This window comes from Globicephala melas, chromosome 16 (assembly GCF_963455315.2).
Source record: "Globicephala melas chromosome 16, mGloMel1.2, whole genome shotgun sequence".
In the NCBI taxonomy this organism is placed as follows: domain Eukaryota; kingdom Metazoa; phylum Chordata; class Mammalia; order Artiodactyla; family Delphinidae; genus Globicephala; species Globicephala melas.
In genome coordinates, this window is record NC_083329.1 from 69,348,818 (window position 1) to 69,367,923 (window position 19,106).

At 34.5% G+C, this 19,106-nt stretch overlaps 1 protein-coding gene across 4 annotated transcripts in view; it reads left to right on the top strand.

Annotated features, from left to right (window-relative positions):
- Positions 1–19,106, top strand: part of RTKN2 (rhotekin 2) — an 88,870-nt gene that overhangs the window by 21,251 nt on the left and 48,513 nt on the right. For all 4 annotated transcript variants that reach the window (XR_011376781.1, XM_060286175.1, XM_030848200.3 and 1 more), the window contains exon 3: positions 9,629–9,687. Coding sequence is in view for 3 of the 4 variants with exons in the window: in XM_060286175.1 (XP_060142158.1) it covers positions 9,629–9,687 (59 nt within the window). In the remaining variant the exon portion in view is untranslated. The remainder of the gene's footprint in view (positions 1–9,628; positions 9,688–19,106) is intronic.

Consider the following 19,106-nt stretch of genomic DNA (forward strand, 5'->3'; position numbering starts at 1 on the left):
AATAAGGATGCCCTCCATCCGCCAGCATAGGGAGGATATCTTCCCATGGGAGCTTTGTTTCCTGCTTTCAGGGGAACAAAGGAGGGTTAGTGTGTTCTTCTTGCATGGGCTGTTTCTCAAGTGACTTGATTTCATTTTATTTTTAATAAATTTATTTATTTATTTATTTTTGGCTGTGTTGGGTCTTTGTTGCTGCACGCGGGCTTTCTCTAGTTGCGGCAAGCAGGGGCTGTTCTTCATTGTGGTTCACAGGCTTCTCATTGCGGTGGCTTCTCTTGTTGCGGAGCACAGGCTGCAGGCACGTGGGCTTCAGTAGTTGTGGCACGCGGGCTCAGTAGTCGTGGCTCACGGGCTTAGTTGCACCACGGCATGTGGGATCTTCCCGCACCAGGGCTCGAGCCCGTGTCCCCTACATTGGCAGGAGGATTCTTTACCACTGCACCACCAGGGAAGTCCTCTCAAGTGACTTTAATTCAAAATAGTCAACATTCCACTTTGGCATATTTTGGGGTAGCCTCCCACAAACCCCATCATCTAATTGTTTCTTTTGGTATTATTGAACCTTTTCTCACCTTCCCTGTTTTTGCTGTAACTGGAAGTTGGATCAGACTTAATCAGACTCAGGTTAAACATTTTTTTTGCAAGAATTTTTCTTGGTTAGGTTGGGTACTGTATATGCTGCCAGTGTGGTACGATGTGATGTTTGTTTTTACCGCTCTAAATGATGCTGAGTTTGATCCCTTGGTTTAGATGGCAGTTGCCACATTTCTCCTCTGTGATATAATGGTTTTCCCTTTGCAATTCATAAGTAACCTTCGGGTTATTATATTGGGGCTGGGAGAATATTCTGTTATCCAACAAGCTTTCACTTAATGACTGTATCCATTTATGATCCTTGCCTAAATTATTAGGGCTTTACAAGACAGTGATTATCTAATTCTATTATTTTTTCTATACTTTTTAGCTAATATTCTTCTGTAAGGAAGGCCATTCCTCTTCTTTCTCTCTCCACAGATTTGTGGATTTTTATTTATTCAATGTTTTATCATTTATAGTCATTAATCATTTTGATAGATTAAATTTTCCTAATTTTGTTCAATGGAAGTTCCGTCAAACTGGCTTCTTTTTTCTTTTGACCTGCTTCTATATAAGTCTTTAAGAACTTTCTTACTTTCCGGCCCAAAAGGTGACCCAGGGTTGCCTTGTATTTTCTGTGCCTTAGACCTAGAGTCGGCCATTTCTCTAATGACTCCTGATTCCCTTTAATGGTGAAGAGTACTTTGAAACCAAGATGTGGGCACTAGGTGTGCTCATTGTTATTGGGGATCACTTCTTTTAGGCCTTGAAAAGGACATAGCTATGGGAAAGACTTTTTTAAAAATCATGAGTTTATATTGATATTTATAGGCTTTGTTTTCTTGAATTACTTTATATTTGTATCTCTTTTTCTTATGCTGAAAATCTTAATTGCTAACCAACAGTAATATATTTCCTTATTTGTTTTATATGTTTCTTATTTGTTTTATACTATGATTATATAAAATAGTTTCATAATTATAGTACCAATATGATTGCTGACATAAACCCACCTGAGCAAGTTCAAGATGTCCTTGTAGTTCTTTTCCAATGTACAGAAATTATGGAAACTTTCCAATATACAGAAAAGTTAAAAGAATTGTACAGTGAAGACTGATATATCCATCACCTAGAGTCTGCAGTTAATATTTTACTATATTTACTTTATCCTATATCCTTTTATTTATCTGTCAATTCATCTTATTTTTTATGATGCAGTTCAAAGAAAGTTCCTTTTTGTGAGTGTGTATGTGTGTATACATACAAATATACATACATTCTTGTGGATAAAGGGTTAGGAGACTATGTTTAAAAGTTACTTAAAATGATCTTTTTCTCTCTGTATGGTTATGTTATCAGTTTCATAAACAGTCATTTGTTACTTGTGTCAGTTTGGGGTTGCCTTTTTTTCCCTCTTTGAATAAATCATGCTTTCTGGATATGTTGTATTTCTTTTTCCCCAAAGCTGGATTAGTAGTACCTGCCTCTGTCCCCACTTCAAGAGGCAGCCACTGTTCTGCTTTTTTTTTCCCCACCATATGTTTTGCCTATTCTAGAACTTAATACAAATGGAATTGTCCAGTGTGTGCCCTATCCTTTTCATCAGCATAATACTTTTGAGATTCTTCAGGTAGCTAGCATGTATCAGTGATTTGTTCCTCTTTATTGGTAAGTAATATTTCACTGTATGAATATACCATGGTGCCATTTCTTTCCTCTGGGGTTGACTTTTCTCTAATTTCTTCCTGGTTTTGGTTGCTTGCCAGTCCCTTCAGGTAGTTGTTTTTTAATAGTTTTTCCATATTTTATATTGTTTTCTATGGGAGAATTTCTCTGATACGAGCTATTCCAACATTACCAGAAGATAAATTCATTTTGTTGCATCTTGAGCAAATAAATTTTTAGTTTTTTCTACTTTATGAAATATTTTGAAATTTTCTTTCTGACTTAATATGGTCAGTTTTCATGACTGTCATGGGCTTTTGAAGTTATATTTCATTTTTCAGAGTACAAAGTTCGATATGTATATATATATTTATATATATGCAAAAGATTTATGTTATTGATTATGTTTTTATCTTTTGACCACTTGAACTATCTTGGACTGAAAGAGATAGGTTAAGATTTTTGTTATTAAGGTTTTGCCGTCTTACCCTTGTATATCCTGTACTTAATGTTTTATGAAACATTTGGTACTTTAGTACTTGTTATATATTTATTGCCAATTGCAGCCTTTAGCATTATAAAAGTGTCCTTTTGTTGTTGTTGTCCTATAATGCTTTTGGATCTGAGTTCTACAGTTTCCTGATAACAAGATCATATACCCTGATTTCTTATTGTTTGCATTTGTTTGGTGTATCTTTGCCCATCTCTTTAGTTTATTAGCCTTTATGAATTGTTTGGTTGAAGGTGTGTTTCTTGTATTCATCCCAGAGTTTGGTTTTACATTATGAGCCTATCTGAAAATCCTTTTACTAGAGGAGTTAAGCATACTTACATATATATTACTGATATATTTGGTTTCAGCTTTGTCATATGTTCTTTTATGTTATGTTAACTTACGTGTATTATAATTATAGCTTGTCTTTTACCCTGTGGTCTGTTTTCTTTTTTTTAAATATTAATTTATTTATTTTTGGCTGCGTTGGGTCTTCGTTGCTGTGCGTGGGCTTTCTGTAGTTGCGGCGAGCGGGGGTACTCTTTGTTGCGGTGCATGGGCTCCTCATTGCAGTGGCTTCTCTTGTTGCAGAGCATGGGCCCTATCTAGGCACATGGCTTCAGTACGTGTGGCTCGCAGGCTCTAGGGCGCAGGCTCAGTAGCTGTGACACATGGGCTTAGTTGCTCCGCGGCATGTGGGGTCTTCGCGGACCAGGGCTTGAACCTGTGTCCCCTGCATTGGCAGACGGATTCTTAACCACTGTGCAACCAGGGAAGCCTGGTCTGTTTTCTTTATTTAATTTAAGAAGAGTTTTATTGGTCATAGAAGTTACTAGAACTTTATATTTATAAACTATATACTGATAACTTTATAATGACCTTAGTTCTTTTTTTCTTAGGCTTTTCCTATTTTGTTTTTCTGCTTTAAACGATATCATTTTGTTTCCACTTAATATTTTCTGTGTAGAAATCAATGAACTTACTCTATTTTCCCATGTCTTTCTTCTCTACCTTTCTTTTTTTTTTTAGGGTTGTATTTCTCCTTTGGTAGGTGGATAGTGTTTACATACTAATCTTGTACTTGTAACTTCACCTTTGTTTTAGTCTTTGATCTGCAATTAAATATATATAATGTTCACTACCTGTCCTTTTGTTGTACTTTCCAAAATTATCTCTTGTTTAGAGGAAACTCATGAGCTAGTAGATTCCACAACCTGAGTGCAGTTTTCTTCACATTCTTGCATGTTTAAAGTGCTTTTCTTTAGTGTTGGTACCTAAAGTGCAGCTTGGCTAGATACAAAATCCTTGGCCAACACTTTCTTTCCTTGAGCTTCTTGAATACCTTGCTCCATTGTTGTCGTGTTATCAACAAATCTAATGTCTAATTTTTTTTTCCTTTGTGGACTGATTTTTTTCCCTGTAAATGACTTGGTCTTTTTATCTGGAAGCTGAAAGATGTTTTCTTTATCTTAAAGGCTGGTAATTTTACTGGAATGTGACTACGGCTGAGCATTTTAGCTCATTTAGTGCCTTTTAAATATGTAGATTCAGTTCTTTTATTTTCAGGTTTTCCTGGAATTAAAGCCTCCAGAAAACATTAATTCTGTCCTATCTCATTATTTTATTTTTCTTATGTAAGGACTCCAGTTGCACACAAGTTGGATCTTCTTTGCCTGTCTTCTATGTCTTTCACTTTTTCTTTGATGTTTTTAAACTCTTTATTTTATTTTTGTTCTTTTGATTCTTTGGGTTCTCATCCACTGTGTCCCTTAGTGTACTTTCAGTTTTATATTTTTGTCCTTGGGCACCTTGTATTTACTCTTCATTTTAGAGATGATTTAATTTTTTCCAGCTTCTTTCCTTGTTCTCTTATTTTTTTTCTTCTTTTTGCATTATTTACCTGCTCTTTATCCTTTACTAATGTGAGGTGTTAGATTTCAGATTCATGGTTTCTCTCATATTTGCAATAGCTTACTTAGCTACACTTAATTTATTTTGGAGTATCGTGTTACCTTGTTTGTTATTCTATATTTTTTGGAAAGTTTTTGATGGGGTATTTTTATCAGCTGAAGCATTCTGATTGTTTCTACTTTCACTTTATAATAGCTTTCTATGGGTGTTTGGATCCTTTTTTGTTGTTGTTCCTAATGAAACAAAATGAAATACGTAGGATATAGCATTTTCCTGGGCCAAGTGATGATGGTGGGGAGGGGGTTGGGTAAAAAGGCTTACTTGGTTTCTTAGTTCAAGAGTGTTTTCTATTATTGGAACTATGAAAAGTAGTTTCTTTAATAAATGGTTCCTTTTGGGATGTTGGTTGGTTGGTTTTCTGATACTTTGATACTGGTTTGTTTCTTAGGGTTTTTAACTTAAGCTGCTTTCTCCTTCTTCTCCTCTTCCTCCTCCCCCTCCCTGTCCCTCTCCCCTCCTCCTCCTCCCTTTTTTTTTTCATGGCCCAGTCTTCAAAGGATACCTCCCCTATTGCATGTCTGTCTTCTCCACAAGACTAACAACTTCTGAACCAGAATTATTTTGGAGCCCCTACCAGTGCTGTGGTAGCACTGGTTTTATATCCATTCTCTTTTCTTATGATCTTCTAGAGGAGATCATAAGTTGATCTTATTTGCGTTTTGCAATACCAGACTCTTTACTTGTGTAAGGCCTCCAGGAACTGGTTTTGATGTTTTCAGTTGTCAGTTTCCTCTCTTACATGTAAATTGAAGTTTGTGATAGTCTCTTTTCTAGTTATGCTGTCGGTGTGGGCTGTAGATGATTTTGCTTTCCTTGTTGACGTGAAACCTTTTGTAGGATTTCCTGGAGAGATTCCAGTTTAGGTGGCTACCATTATTTTACACAAACTGGAAAGTCATACTCTGATCACTTTAACAAATGATTTAGTGCCTCTTCCACATAAGCTCCAAGTTAATACTGAAGCCAAAAATACAAACACTCACAAAGTAATCCTAGTATTTGTGTAGCATTTCTAAGAATGATTCAGAATACATTAAAAATATTGCATTCAGTAGCTGTGAGGTAAGTAGATACTTCCTGCATTTTACAGATGAGGTTGCTGAGGCTAAGAGATTAACAGCAACTCATTAACCAGTTATTGATGGATAAGAGTCACACCTAAGACTTTAGTCTAAATCTACTGCTTGCTCTACCAAAAAGACATATCCTATTTTACTTCATTTAGTATTCACTAAGTCTTTACTGAATGCCTTAGAATGTACTGAGCTGTATACCAGGCACTGGTGATTGAGCAGTGAACAGAATAGACAAAAAAATCCCTATTCTTGCAGAGCTTACATTTTAGCAATAATATTCTCCTCTGCCCCAACCCACTAGTCTATCTCTTGCCTTAACTTCTTAAAACTGTATTTGGCTTTGTGAAAATAATACTAGTCAAAGACATTTATAGTACCTAATTTTAGGTATCATTCACCATAATTCTGATTTTAATAATGCCACAAAAACTAGTTTCTCATACTCCAATTGCCTAGTTTAATTGCTTATATACTACAATATAAACAAAAATAAAAATGTGGGTTGCCAGTGAAAATTATGTACTCCTGGTATTTCTACAATAAAACATGGTATAGTTAAGACATTAATTATTTTATTTTTTTAAACTTTATATTGTTTGGTATCTGTTGAAAAGAGGTTGTTGTCTCAAGGTTTGAAGTAGAAAACTCATCTTCCCAGCTTAACATAGTTATGAAGGTATTAATTTTATACCACATAGTTTTAGGATGGTTTAAAAGTCCACATTAAGCATTTCTGTGTGTTTTAGTTTTCACTTATTTGCACAAGAGGTGAAGAATTTTATAACCTGCTTTGAAATAATAGAATAGTATTTAGAATTCTTCTAAATGCTTTGTTAATATAAAATTCTTTCATCATTGTGTTATTTCTCATTGTATCTTGTTAATTCTGGAAAAGAAATGCTATTTTAAATTCCCATATGGAACAATATAAAATAGGATAATATGTATTTACTTGGCCAATTTTAATACAGATTTTTGAGCAACAAAGTGGCTGATTGGCACCCTCTGTTGGTCATTTTATTTACCTACAGGCAGAAATATAAGTTAATAAAACAAAGTTAAAAGTTTGTCTTATATATTTTTATCTCTATCTTTTAAATTACAAGTCTTACCAAAATAATGCTCTAAACTGGGTTCATAAGAATAAGGTACAAAAAAAAAAGAATAAGGTACACTATTATTTAGCTGTGCTTTTGTTTGAATGATTTTGTGGTTATTTGCTTTTTCCTCAGACTGGCTCTCTAACTGTAGCATTTAGAATTGACATTAACATTGCAGATTTTAAAACAACTATTGATTTAACTGTAGCAAACTGTTAGCTACAGTAGCACATTATTAAACAGATAATGTTTAACAATTTATTGTCAATTTGGATTAATTAGAAAAACATCACATTTTAGCACCCTAAATAGCAGTTGAGTTATTTGAAATGAAAATAATTCAAGCTTCTGAAACATGAGTCTGGATTACTTTAGTTCATCTCTCAATTTTTTAAAGAAAGAATCATTCTGTAAGATTATATGGTTAATTGGATTTATATTATAATTTGATAATATTTGTATATAATAAGTTTGTTGACAGGTCCTGAAAATGCCTATGCAAGTAATTTTATACTTATAGGGGAGAAAGCTATACTCTGCCAGGTGGTTGAATAGTTTGGAGGGGAAAAATTTTTTTGGTAAATGTTCAGCAAGTTTGCTTTTGGTGATTCTAGTATTTTAGAATTTCACTTGTCTGCCAAAGCCTCAAGTTTAATCCAATTTAATAATGCCTAATGGATTTCAATTTTAACATAATTTATGACCTATTCCATAATACTCAAGTTACTCACTGTATTAGAGCTTCCTTGTATTTTTCACTGAAATAAATATTTTAAGAATTTATATTATGCATTGCTCATATAGAACGTGTTTTTAGAAGTATTACAAATGCCAACCAACTGTATTTATATTGTATTTCTTGTACCAATTTGAGGAAATTGAGATTTGTGTTTGGTTTCTAGTGGGCCTTTCAGTATATTATTTTCACCACAACATAGTAGACTATTCAATTGAATTTTTCACTCTGATGAATTAATAAGCCAGCTAAAATTCTCCAACGTGACAAACTGAACTTGAGTATAAAATACCGAACTTGACTCTTTTTAAAATTTATGATTCAACAAAACATTATTTTGAAATAATGAGTACTTTTATTTTTCACTGAGTGAATTTCCTTTTAACTTAAATACCAGTGTGACCATAAGGTAATTAGATAGGATCCTGAAAATTTATGGCTGTAAGTCCACAACATTACTTTAGTTACACCTAGTGCTTGATTCTGTAAATACCGTATAAATGTCCCATATAAGCTTATCGACTTCAATACATCAGTAAATTCTTTTTGCTCCTTTGGAATATATTTCACCTGTAATACTTATGTGCTTAATCCACTAAGAGAGTAAAAAATGATGGGATGATGTATTTTGTTTTCAAATTTGGATGCATGATAATGAATATATATGCAATCTTTTTAACAAGGCTACTGAAATGTGTTAAGGTGTGTCACTCTCCTGAAACTTAGTTAGATACACTTCAAACTCCCACCCAATCTTTCTCCAAAAGCCCTTTTAGAATCAAAGCAGTATTCAAATGAAAAGTTTCTATCTTACCACGTATTTGAAGTACCTAGTTAAATTAACTGGCAGTTAATTGGCTAACCAAATTAAATAGAGGCCAGAAAAAAGTGCAAAGAAGAATACTCCTGGATACATTGCTCTAGAAATGGAATGCTAATCTCTAAATGCAGGTTATTAGGAAATAGGATATTGGATAACTATTCAGAGATGGGATTGATTTGGTCTAATAGAAGATAACTATTTTGAAAAAAATTTTTTTTAATATTTAAGTATTTATTTATTTGGTTGTGTCGGGTCTTAGTTGCAGCTCGTGGGCTCCTTAGTTGCAGCTCGTGGGCTCCTTTGTTGTGGCTCACCAGCTTCTTAGTTGTGGTACGTGGGCTCCTTAGTTGTGGCATGCAAACTCTTAGTTGTGGCATGCACGTGGGATCCAGTTCCCATACCAGGGATCGAACCCAGGCCCCCTGCATTGGGAGCATGGAGTGTTAACCACTGCACCACCAGGGAAGTCCCTGAAAAAAATTTTTATGATAATAGTATAGTCTACAGTCAGAACTGGAAGTGTCTTATATCCCAAGAATTTCCTTTGAGACCTTTTCTATTGTCATGATAATGTTTTCCTCTCCACATTTTATTCTCTCTAGAGGGCTACTCCCTTCCTTTGCCAACTTAGTTCATTTATTGTTTCAGTGTATGCTTAGCTTTTTAGAACTTCAAGGAAATGAAATATGATATTACCACACATGAATATGTAGCAGAGAGTAATTTTTTAAATATTTGTTAGATTTTATAAGGATAAGATACTCTTGGGCAGCATGTTCATGGTTGGGAAGTTCATTAACTTTTTCAGGCAACTATAATCTGGTAAGCTAGAAATATAATTTATGAAATGGTGATGCAAGGTATTATACTTCCTAGGACCTGTACAAATATTGCACATCTTGTTTTTAAATGTAAGAGGTCACAAAAGCCTTTCATTATATAATCATCAGGGAATGTAAAGCTTGTATGAAAAAAATCAAAGATAATGGCTCTATATATTTCTTTTAAAGCCAGCTACTGTTGACTAAACATCATAAAGTTTAAGACAAATAGTTTATGTTAACTGGAAGTCATTATTATTCAAAGATGTGTTTATTTTTAATATTTAGGCATTTGTGAAAGTTCGTTAAAACAATTGCTTATTAGAGAAGATCCTTTTTTTCATTAGGGTTTTTTTTCTTTTGACAGTGATGTGAATTTTGAAAGTAAAGCACGAACAGCATGTAAGGGAAAGATTGCCATATCAGGTATGCTATATTGGATCATTTTTCTATTGCTGAATAAATTCTATAAAGTAACTTCCTAGAGTTAGTGGGGCTTTTTAATTCCCTATGTCCATTTTCTCTTTTCATTTTATTTTGCATACCTCTATCAGAATATTTGTTCTAAAACACTGTTTTCATCATTATGCTCTACATTTGTGTAGAATTTTACAATTTGAGAAAACTGTTTCATGTATATTACATATATTATGAAGTTTTCTCCTTACTGCAACACTGTGTAATAGGTAGGGTAGTTCCCTTTTTCTATAGACTCAGAGGTTAAATGACTTTGGTTGAGCTGGGCTGCAAACTCAAGTCTTTTGACTCCCCATTCCGTTTTTGCTCAGAAGTTTCAATACTGTGTTTAACGTTTGTCTACTCCAGAATTTCCATGAGGGTTGGAACCTTGTTTGCTTTGTTCATCACTATATACCCAGGAGCTAACACAGTGCTTGTACGTAGTTATCACTCAGTGAATATTGATTGGGTGGATGACTACACTCCATTGCCCATAGGATAGAGACTAGACTTCCCCCTAGAGTTTTCTATTCCCAAATATTTTTCTAGTCATATCTTCCACTACTCCTATACATAAGCTGTCTGCTTTAGCGAGACATTTCTCTTCCTGTTCTGTCAACACACCCCATGTTCCTAATACCCAGTTAGCTCTTGAAATAACTATATTATCTTCAGGATCTATTTGCTCATCTATAAAGCCTTCCCTGTTCCCTGCTAGAAATGTTTTTCCCTTCTGTAATTCTTAATGCAGTTTGGAGACACTTTACCACTAGATGGCACTTATGCTGTGTTGTCTCAGTTTCTCCAAAGTGTTAAGGAAGCTAAAGACAATGGCTTGGAGATGCCACAGATTGAAGTGAATAAATACATGGCTGACTCATGTGTATACTAGTTAGATAATGTACCTTTTATAAATATTATCTCATTGGTACGTTTTGGAAACAACAGACCTCCAGCGGTCCTTAAATAATAACTACTTTGTTTCATTGGCTAAAAGCCTCAGGGAGGCTGCTGCTGTATTTCAGGCCCTCTTATCCAAGGAACTGTTTGGTTGTTTTGTTTTTTTTTTTCCCAAGGAACTGTTTTTAAAAATGTCTTCATGTTAAAAATTCTCCTACAGGAAGGATATACCTGAATTTTACATATGAAATAATTGTCCTAAATCAGAGGAATTACCCTCAGCAAAAATTCTTCAGAAAAATATCTGAGCTATATATAAAAATCCATTGCTTGTTTTATAGTTATTTATGTTTTCATCTTTCCAATTATGAATGGAATAAAACATGTTTTGTATCTTATTTATCCTTTTGATGCCAAGCATAGCACTTTTACATATTAGTTGTTCACTATGTTCAATACATTTTAATGTGAAAAAACAAAATATTATAGATCTTTAAAGGGGGTTTTCTAAAAATACTTAAACATAATCCTCCATTCCTTGCTTCTGGTGTAGTGCCACTCAGTACACAAATGAGAGGTGTTAAATTGCTGTTGAAGACTGAATGCCATGATAAAGTTAGCCTCTACTGTCATTTCATAATAGTTTATTGACTGCAGCAATCATGAAATTAGCATTAACTCTCCATTTAGAAGAGTGTTTAAATAAAAACATTTAAAGTAGAGAAAAAACTATTTTCTTGACCATGAATACTCAAGTATAGAAATTAAACTTATTTCTGCATGTGTTTCTTCTTTTTAAAAGATCATTTTAAATTAAATTAAGGAGCCAAAAGTCTCAGAAAATGGGATACATATGTAATTTGTTTACATCTTTGCTGAGGCTTAATTATATCTTGTCTGCATATTTGTGAAAGATAAAAACAAAGAACATTAAAAACTAATTCACCTTTATAAATTCATTTTCTTTTGACATGGGAATGAAAATGTGACTTTTGTTTTGATCAAAATGAATATTTGCAACAAAGTTTCATAATGTTTCTGAGATTACATTGATTTCCAGGAGATACCGGGAATTTCTATTTCTAGCTTCACCACTCACTGGCCAGATCTTTATAAAAGTAAAAAGAATAATTGAGGTTTATCCCGATTGTTTCTGCTCAACACCAAATAATTGCATACGGTAATTGTCTCAGCCTATTCACTAACTACTAATTCGATGACTAAAGCCAAATCAGTTCACAAAGTACCTCGGTTTTCACTTTTGAAAACGATAGACTTCTAGGACCTGATAGCATCAAGTTAGCGATCCTATTATGGCTCTTTCACTTTACCATTAAAGTGTCAATTAAGACATTAAAAAAAAGACAAAGGTAAGAGTACTGTAAATTAAAACTGAGTCAACCATTTGCAAGAAGCTGGAAGGAATTTCTACTCTTCGAGACTGAATTTTAAAATGTAGCTAATGAGTTACACATCTTTTGCCATCTGAACAGTACGTGACCACCTGGGAAATAGATAAGAAATGTCCACCTTCTCCTCTTGAGGATCTGACATAGCTAGGCATGGGAAAGGGCAAGACTGACCAATAGGCCATGGTTGTACAGCAAAGTAAGTAAGGGTCCATGTTCCTTCCAAGATAGTGTAAATAGTTAATACCACCCTACTAGAAAAAGAATAGCTGTGAAAAAGAACAGTTGTGAACTGCAGTGAGTCAGCAATTCTGGTCAAGCAAGAAGCAGGCCCTTTGACAGGACACCAGCCAAGTCATAATTATAAAACAATAAAGGTGAGCCCATTAAAATCAAGAACAAAATAGCAATGTCTATTATATTAATATTACAACAGAGTTTTAGAAATTTTAGCTAAAATAGTAAGAATGAAAGATGAAACTACTGAAAATAAATAGATAAATTGAGTACTATTTGAAGATAATAGATTGCAGACCTAGAAAATATAAGGAAATTTACTGAAACATTGTTTGAATTAATAAAGAATTCAGTAAAAGTGGCTAGATTCAAGATATATACATAAAAAGTTGTAGCTGCTCTCAACACCAGCAAGAACGAGTTACAATAAAAGCAGCAAAAAACAAAAACATTAAATACCGCATGAATAACCTTAATAAAAATATGAGGGTAACTGTATTATGCTACTCTATGTAAATAGCATATTGTAAAGTTAACAGTTCCCAAGTTACTTTGGATACTAGAATTCTAATAAAACATTGGAGGGGGAATTTTGACACATTATTTCTAAGATTTACTTAAAGAAATTAGCAAGAGAGAATAAAATGTTTTTGGAAGGACATATTTCTGACAGATGGTAAAGTATATTATAATGTTTCAATGGTTATGATGGTATGGTATTGGTATCAGGATAGATAACGATTCAATTAGATCTATAAAGCATATAGCCAAGGAAAGAACACTTACTCAGAACGGCATATATGATAAAGATGGCATCATTCAATCAGTGAAGAAGAGAAGGCCTATTAAATATATAAATGGAGCTAGAACTGTTTTTATAAGAAGAATATTTATATGTTTACCTCACATACTCAAAAATCTTACAAATATTAAATAATTTTTTAAGATTCATTCATTCATTCATTTATTTGGGCTGCATTGGGTCTTCATTGCCACGTGGGCTTTCTTTAGTTGCGGCGAGGGGGGGTTATTTGTTGTTGCCGTGCATGGGCTTTTCATTGTGATGGCTTCTCTTGTTGTGGAGCACGGGCTCTAGGCTCACGGGCTTCAGTAGTTGTGGCACACAGGCTCAGTAGTTGTGGCTCACAGGCTCTAGAGCACGGGCTCAGTAGTTGTGGCTTGCAGGCTCTAGAGCACAGGCTCAGTAGTTGTGGCGCCTGGGCTTAGTTGCTCTGCGGCATGTGGGATCTTCCTAGACCAGGGCTCGAACCCGTGTCCCCTGCCTCGGCAGGCAGATTCTGAATCACTGCGCCACCAGGGAAGTCCCTAAATAATTAATTTTTAAAAGTACAAACCATAAATATATTTTTAAAAAGAACAAGAAAAATGGGCCATGGATACAAACATATTCACTGAACTGACCAGTAAGTTTATTAACATTTTTCTTAGTCAAGAAAATGCAAATGTCCAGTGGCTAAGACTCCATGTTCCCAATACCTGCCTTCGATCCCTTGTCAGGGAACTAGATCCCACATGCCACAACTAGAGATCCCACATGCAGCAATGAAGATCCCGCGTGCTGCAACTAAGATCCGGTGCAACCAAATAAATAAATAAATATTTTTAAAAAGAAAAGAAAACGTAAACAATTAAATCCTGTCACTTGACTATTAAATTAGTAAATATATGTATATTTAATTGAAGTACAGTCAGTTTACAATGTTGTGTTACTTTCTGGCATACAGCAAAGTGATTCCGTTATACATATATGTGTGTGTATATATATATATTCTGTTTCATATTCTTCTCTATTATAGGTTATTACAAGATATGAATATAGTTCCCTGTGCTAAACAGTAGGACCTGTTGTTTATTTTATATATAGTAGTTTGTATCTGCTAATCCCAAACTCCTAATTTATCTCTCGCCCACCCCCTTTCCCCTTTGGTAACTGTAAATTTGTTCTCTGTGTCTGTGAGTCTATTTCTGTTTTGTAAATAAGTTCGTGTTGTATTTTAGATCCAAAATATAAATGATACCATATGGTGTTTGTCTTTCTCTTTTTGACTTGCCTCACAGTATGCTAATATCTAGGTCCATTCATATTGCTGCAAATGGCATTATTTCATTCTTTTTTATGGCTGAGTAGTATTCCATTGTATTTATGTACCACATCTTTTTTATTCATTCATCTCTCAATGGACATTTGAGTTGCTTCCATGTCTTGGCTGTTGTAAATAGTGCTGCTATGAACATTGGTGTGCATGTATTTTTTCAAATTATAGTTTTGTCCGGATATATGCCCGGGCTGGGATTGCTGGATCACATGGCAACTCTATTTTTAGTTTTTTGAGGAACTTCCATACTGTTTTCCATAGTGGCTGCACCAATTTACATTCCCACGAACAGTGTAGGAGGGTTCCCTTTTTTCCATACCCGCTCCAGCATTTGTTACTTGTAGACTTTTTCATGATGGCCATCCTGACCAGCATGAGATGGTACCTCACTGGTCAGGTAATTTTTGTAGTTTTGATTTGCATTTCTCTAAAAAATAGTGATGTTGAGCATCTTTATGTGCCTGTTGGCCATCTGTAGGTCTTCTTTGGAGAAATGTCTATTTAGGATTTCTGCCCATTTTTTGATTGACTTGTTTGTTTTTTTTATTACTGAGTTGTATGAGTTGTTTATGTGTTTTGGAAATTAAGGCCTCATGGATCGCATCATTTACAAATATCAATACTTTCTCCCAGTCCGTAGATTGTCTTTTCGCTTCGTTTATGATTTCCTTTGCTGTGCAAAAGCTTTTAAGTTTGATTAGGTCCCATTTGTTTGTTTTTGCTTTTATTTCTATTGCCTTGGGAGACTGACCTAAGAAAACATTGGTATGATTTATGTCAGAGAATGTTTTGCTTATGGTCTCTTCTAGGAGTTTTATGGTATCCTGTTTTATATTTAAGTCTTTAAGCCATTTTGAGTTTTTGTGTATGGTGTTGAGGGAGTGTTCTAACTTCATTGATTTACATGTAGCTGTCCAGCTTTCCCAACATCACTTGCCAAAGAGATTGTCTTTTTTCCATTGTATATTCTTGCCTCCTTTGTTGAAAATTAATTGACTATTGGTGTGTGGGTTTATTTCTGGGCTCTCTTTTCTGTTCTGTTGATCCATATGTCTGTTTTTGTGCCAGTCCATGCTGTTTTGATTACTGTAGCTTTGAGGTATTGTCTGAAGTCTGGGAGAATTATGCCTCTAGCTTTGTTCTTTTTCCTCAGGATTGCTTTGACAATTCTGGGTCTTTTATTGTTCTGTATAAATTTTACGATTATTCAAGTTTGGTATAAAGTGACAGGGGTTAATGTGACAGGGATTGCATTAATTCTGTAGATTGCTTTGGGTAGTATGGCTATTTTAACAATATTAATTCTTCCAATCCAAGAGCATGGTATATCTTTCCATTTCTTTAAATCATCTTTAATTTCCCTTATCAGTGTTTTTATAGTTCTCAGCATATGTCACCTCCTTGGTCAGGTTTATTCCTAAATATTTTATTTTTTTGATGTGATTTTAAAAGTGATTTTTTTTTTTTAACTTTCCCTTTCTGGTATTTCATTGTTATCGTAAATAAATGCAACAGATTTCTGTATGTTAATCTTGTATCCTGCTACCTTGCTGAATTTGTTTATCAGTTCTAATAGTTTTTGTATGGAGTCTTTAGGGTTCTTTCTATGTACTATCATGTCATCTGCATATAATGACAATGTAACCTATTGCCTTCCAATTTGGATATATTTTATTTATTTTTTTCTTGTCTGATTGCTGTGGCTAGACTTCCAATGCTATGTTGAATAGAAGTGGTGAAGGAATTCCCTGGTGGTCCAGTGGTTAAGACTTTGTGCTTTCACTGCTGTGGGCCCGGGTTCAGTCCCTGGTTGGGGAACTAAGATCCCACAAACTATGAGGTGCGACCAAAAAAAAAAAAAAAAGTGGTTAGATTGGGCATCCTTGTCTTGTTCCAGAATTTAGTGAGAAGGCTTTCAACTTCTCACCATTGAGTATTATGTCAGCTGTAGGTTTGCCATAAATAGCTTTTATTATGTTGAGATATGTTTCCTCTATACTCACTTTGGTAAGAGTTTTTATCATGAATGGATGTTGAATTTTATCAAGTGCTGTTTTTGCATCTATCGAGATAATCATGTGGTTTTTGTCCTTTCTTTTGTTGATGTGGTGTATCACATTGATTGATTTGCATATGTTGAACCATCCTTGTGACCCTGGGATAAATCCAACTTGATCGTGGCGTATGGTCTTTTTTATGTGTTGTTGGATTTGGTTTGCTAATATTTTGTTGAGAATTTCTGCATCTGTATTCATCAAAGATATTGGCCTATAATTTTCTTTTTTGATAGTGCTTTTGCCTGATTTTGGTATCAGGGTGATGGTGGCTTCATAGAATGACTTTGGGAGTGTTCCCTCCTCTTCAGTGTTTTGGTATAGTTTGAGAAGGATTGGTCTGAGTTCTTTGTATGTTTGGTAGAATTCCACAGTGAAGTCATCCAGTCCTGGACTTTGTTTTGCAGGGAGTTTTTGTTTTTTGTCTGTTTGTTTAATTAATTATTTTTTTGTTAAATTTTTGGCTGTGTTGGGTCTTCGTTGCGGTGCGCGGGCTTCTCATTGTGGTGGCTTCTCTTGTCACAGAACACGGGCTCTAGGTGTGTGGGCTTCAGTAGTTGTGGCACGTGGGCTCAGTAGTTGTGGCTTGTGGGCTCTAGAGCACAGGTTCAGTAGTTGTGGTGCATGGGCTTAGTTGCTCCACAGCATGTTGGATCTTCCCAGACCAGGGCTTGAACCCATGTCCCCTGCGTTGGCAGGCGGATTCTCAACCACTGCACCACGAGGGAAGCCCCTGGAGTTTTTGGTTTTGGTTTTTTTGGAGATTCTATTTCACTTCTAGTGATTGGTCTGTTCAAATTATCCATTTCTTCTTGATTCTTGATTCAATTTTGGTGGGCTCTGTGTTTTTAGAAACTTGTCCATTTCTTCTAGGTTGTTCAGTTTGTTGGCATATAATTGTTCATAGTGTTCTCTTATGGTTTTTTGTATTTCTGAAATATCCATTCTTTCTTCTCCTCTTTCATTTCTTATTTTGTTTATTTGGGTCCTCTCTCTTCTTGGTGAGCCTGACTAGAGGTTTGTCCATTTTGTTTACCCTTTCAAAAAAACAGCTCTTGTTTTTATTGTTTTTTTCCTATAGTTTTTAAATCTCTATTTTATTTATTTCCTCTTTGATCTTTATTGTTTTCTTCCTTCTGCTGAACTTTAGGTTTAGTTTGTTCTTTTTTTTTCTAATTCTTTCAGGTGGTAGGTTAGGTTATTTATTTGAGATTTTTCTTGTTTTTTGAGGAAGGCCTGTGTTGCTATGAACTTCCATCTCAGGACTGCCTTTGCTGCATGCCACAGATTTTGAATGGTTGTGTTTTTACAAAATCCAGAATATACATTCTTTGCAAGTGCACATGGAACACTCTCTAGGATAGACCCACATACTAGGACACAAAACAAGCCTCAGCAAATTTAAGAGGATAGAAAGTTTTTCAAGCATCTTTTCCATGTACAACGGCATGAAACTGAAAATAAACCACACAAAGAGAAACAAGAAAAAACAATTACATGGAGACTAAACAACATGGTACTAAAAACCCAGTGGGTCAGTGATGAAATTGAAGAGGGAATTAAAAAATACTTTGAGACAAATGACAATGAAAACACAACCATAAATTAGTAAATATATTTTAAAAATTATTGTTGGATGAAATGTATGTAAAGTGTTTAGCCAAACTTTCTACCTGGTTGGGCAGAATAGGGATGGAGTAATACAAAGATGTTCTAGAAAGGAAATTGGAAATAGGCACTAAGAACCTTAGAATGCTAAACAAATAAAAATGTAGACAAAAGATCATGGGATCTAAAAGTGAAGCACATCATAAAGGTAGCCAAATAGCTTATGTTCAGAAAGATTTATAATTATTTGAAAGTGGCATAATTAATAGGTATGAAAAATATGCAAATAAACTTCCTAAGTGTAATAAGGAAATGTCTTAAACAGAAAATTTCCAGAAAGGTTCGATATCGTTTTTGTACTGAGTACAAAATTAAAAATTAAAACTAACTTCACTTTATCATTGAGATTTCTACTGTGCTGTGTTATGCTGTAATCACACATCTTAATCTATTTGGTAATACCTTAATTCTCTAACTTTGAAACTATGCAGATAGCATAAGAATGTCAGAGGAAAATTGTTACTACATAATGTTAACCTAGTATTAAAAGTAAAGGGAAGAATGGAGAAAACTAGGAAGGCAAAATTTTGACTGTGTCAAAGCTCTAGATTAATTTCCGGAATAAAGATTGTTAACACAGTCACTTTGGAGTTTGAAGAACGTGTGAATGAGAGAAATATGTTTAGCTCACTTTTAGAACGTACGCCCTTTTCTTGGCCTGAAAGAAGTAATACATTTCTCTTTTTAGTTTTCTTAAGGAAAATGCTACAGTTTGTAACATGAATATACAAAGATCTGCAAATTCTTTTGTAGACAAGTTAAATCTTCTTAATGGAGAGACCTTGGATTTGTTTGTTAAGAGCTGGGTCTCTCCCAGAAACCAATGATCTTAGACAAGTCAATCTTAGACAACTTAATTTTCTTCATCTTTAAAGTTTGCATAGTGGACAAAAGTTCTAAAGTCATTTCTACCTCTACTATTCTATGATTTTGAAATATATTTAACTACATTTGCTGCTACTGCTTACCCAAAATAGAAATTGAACACTAGGTTACCCAAA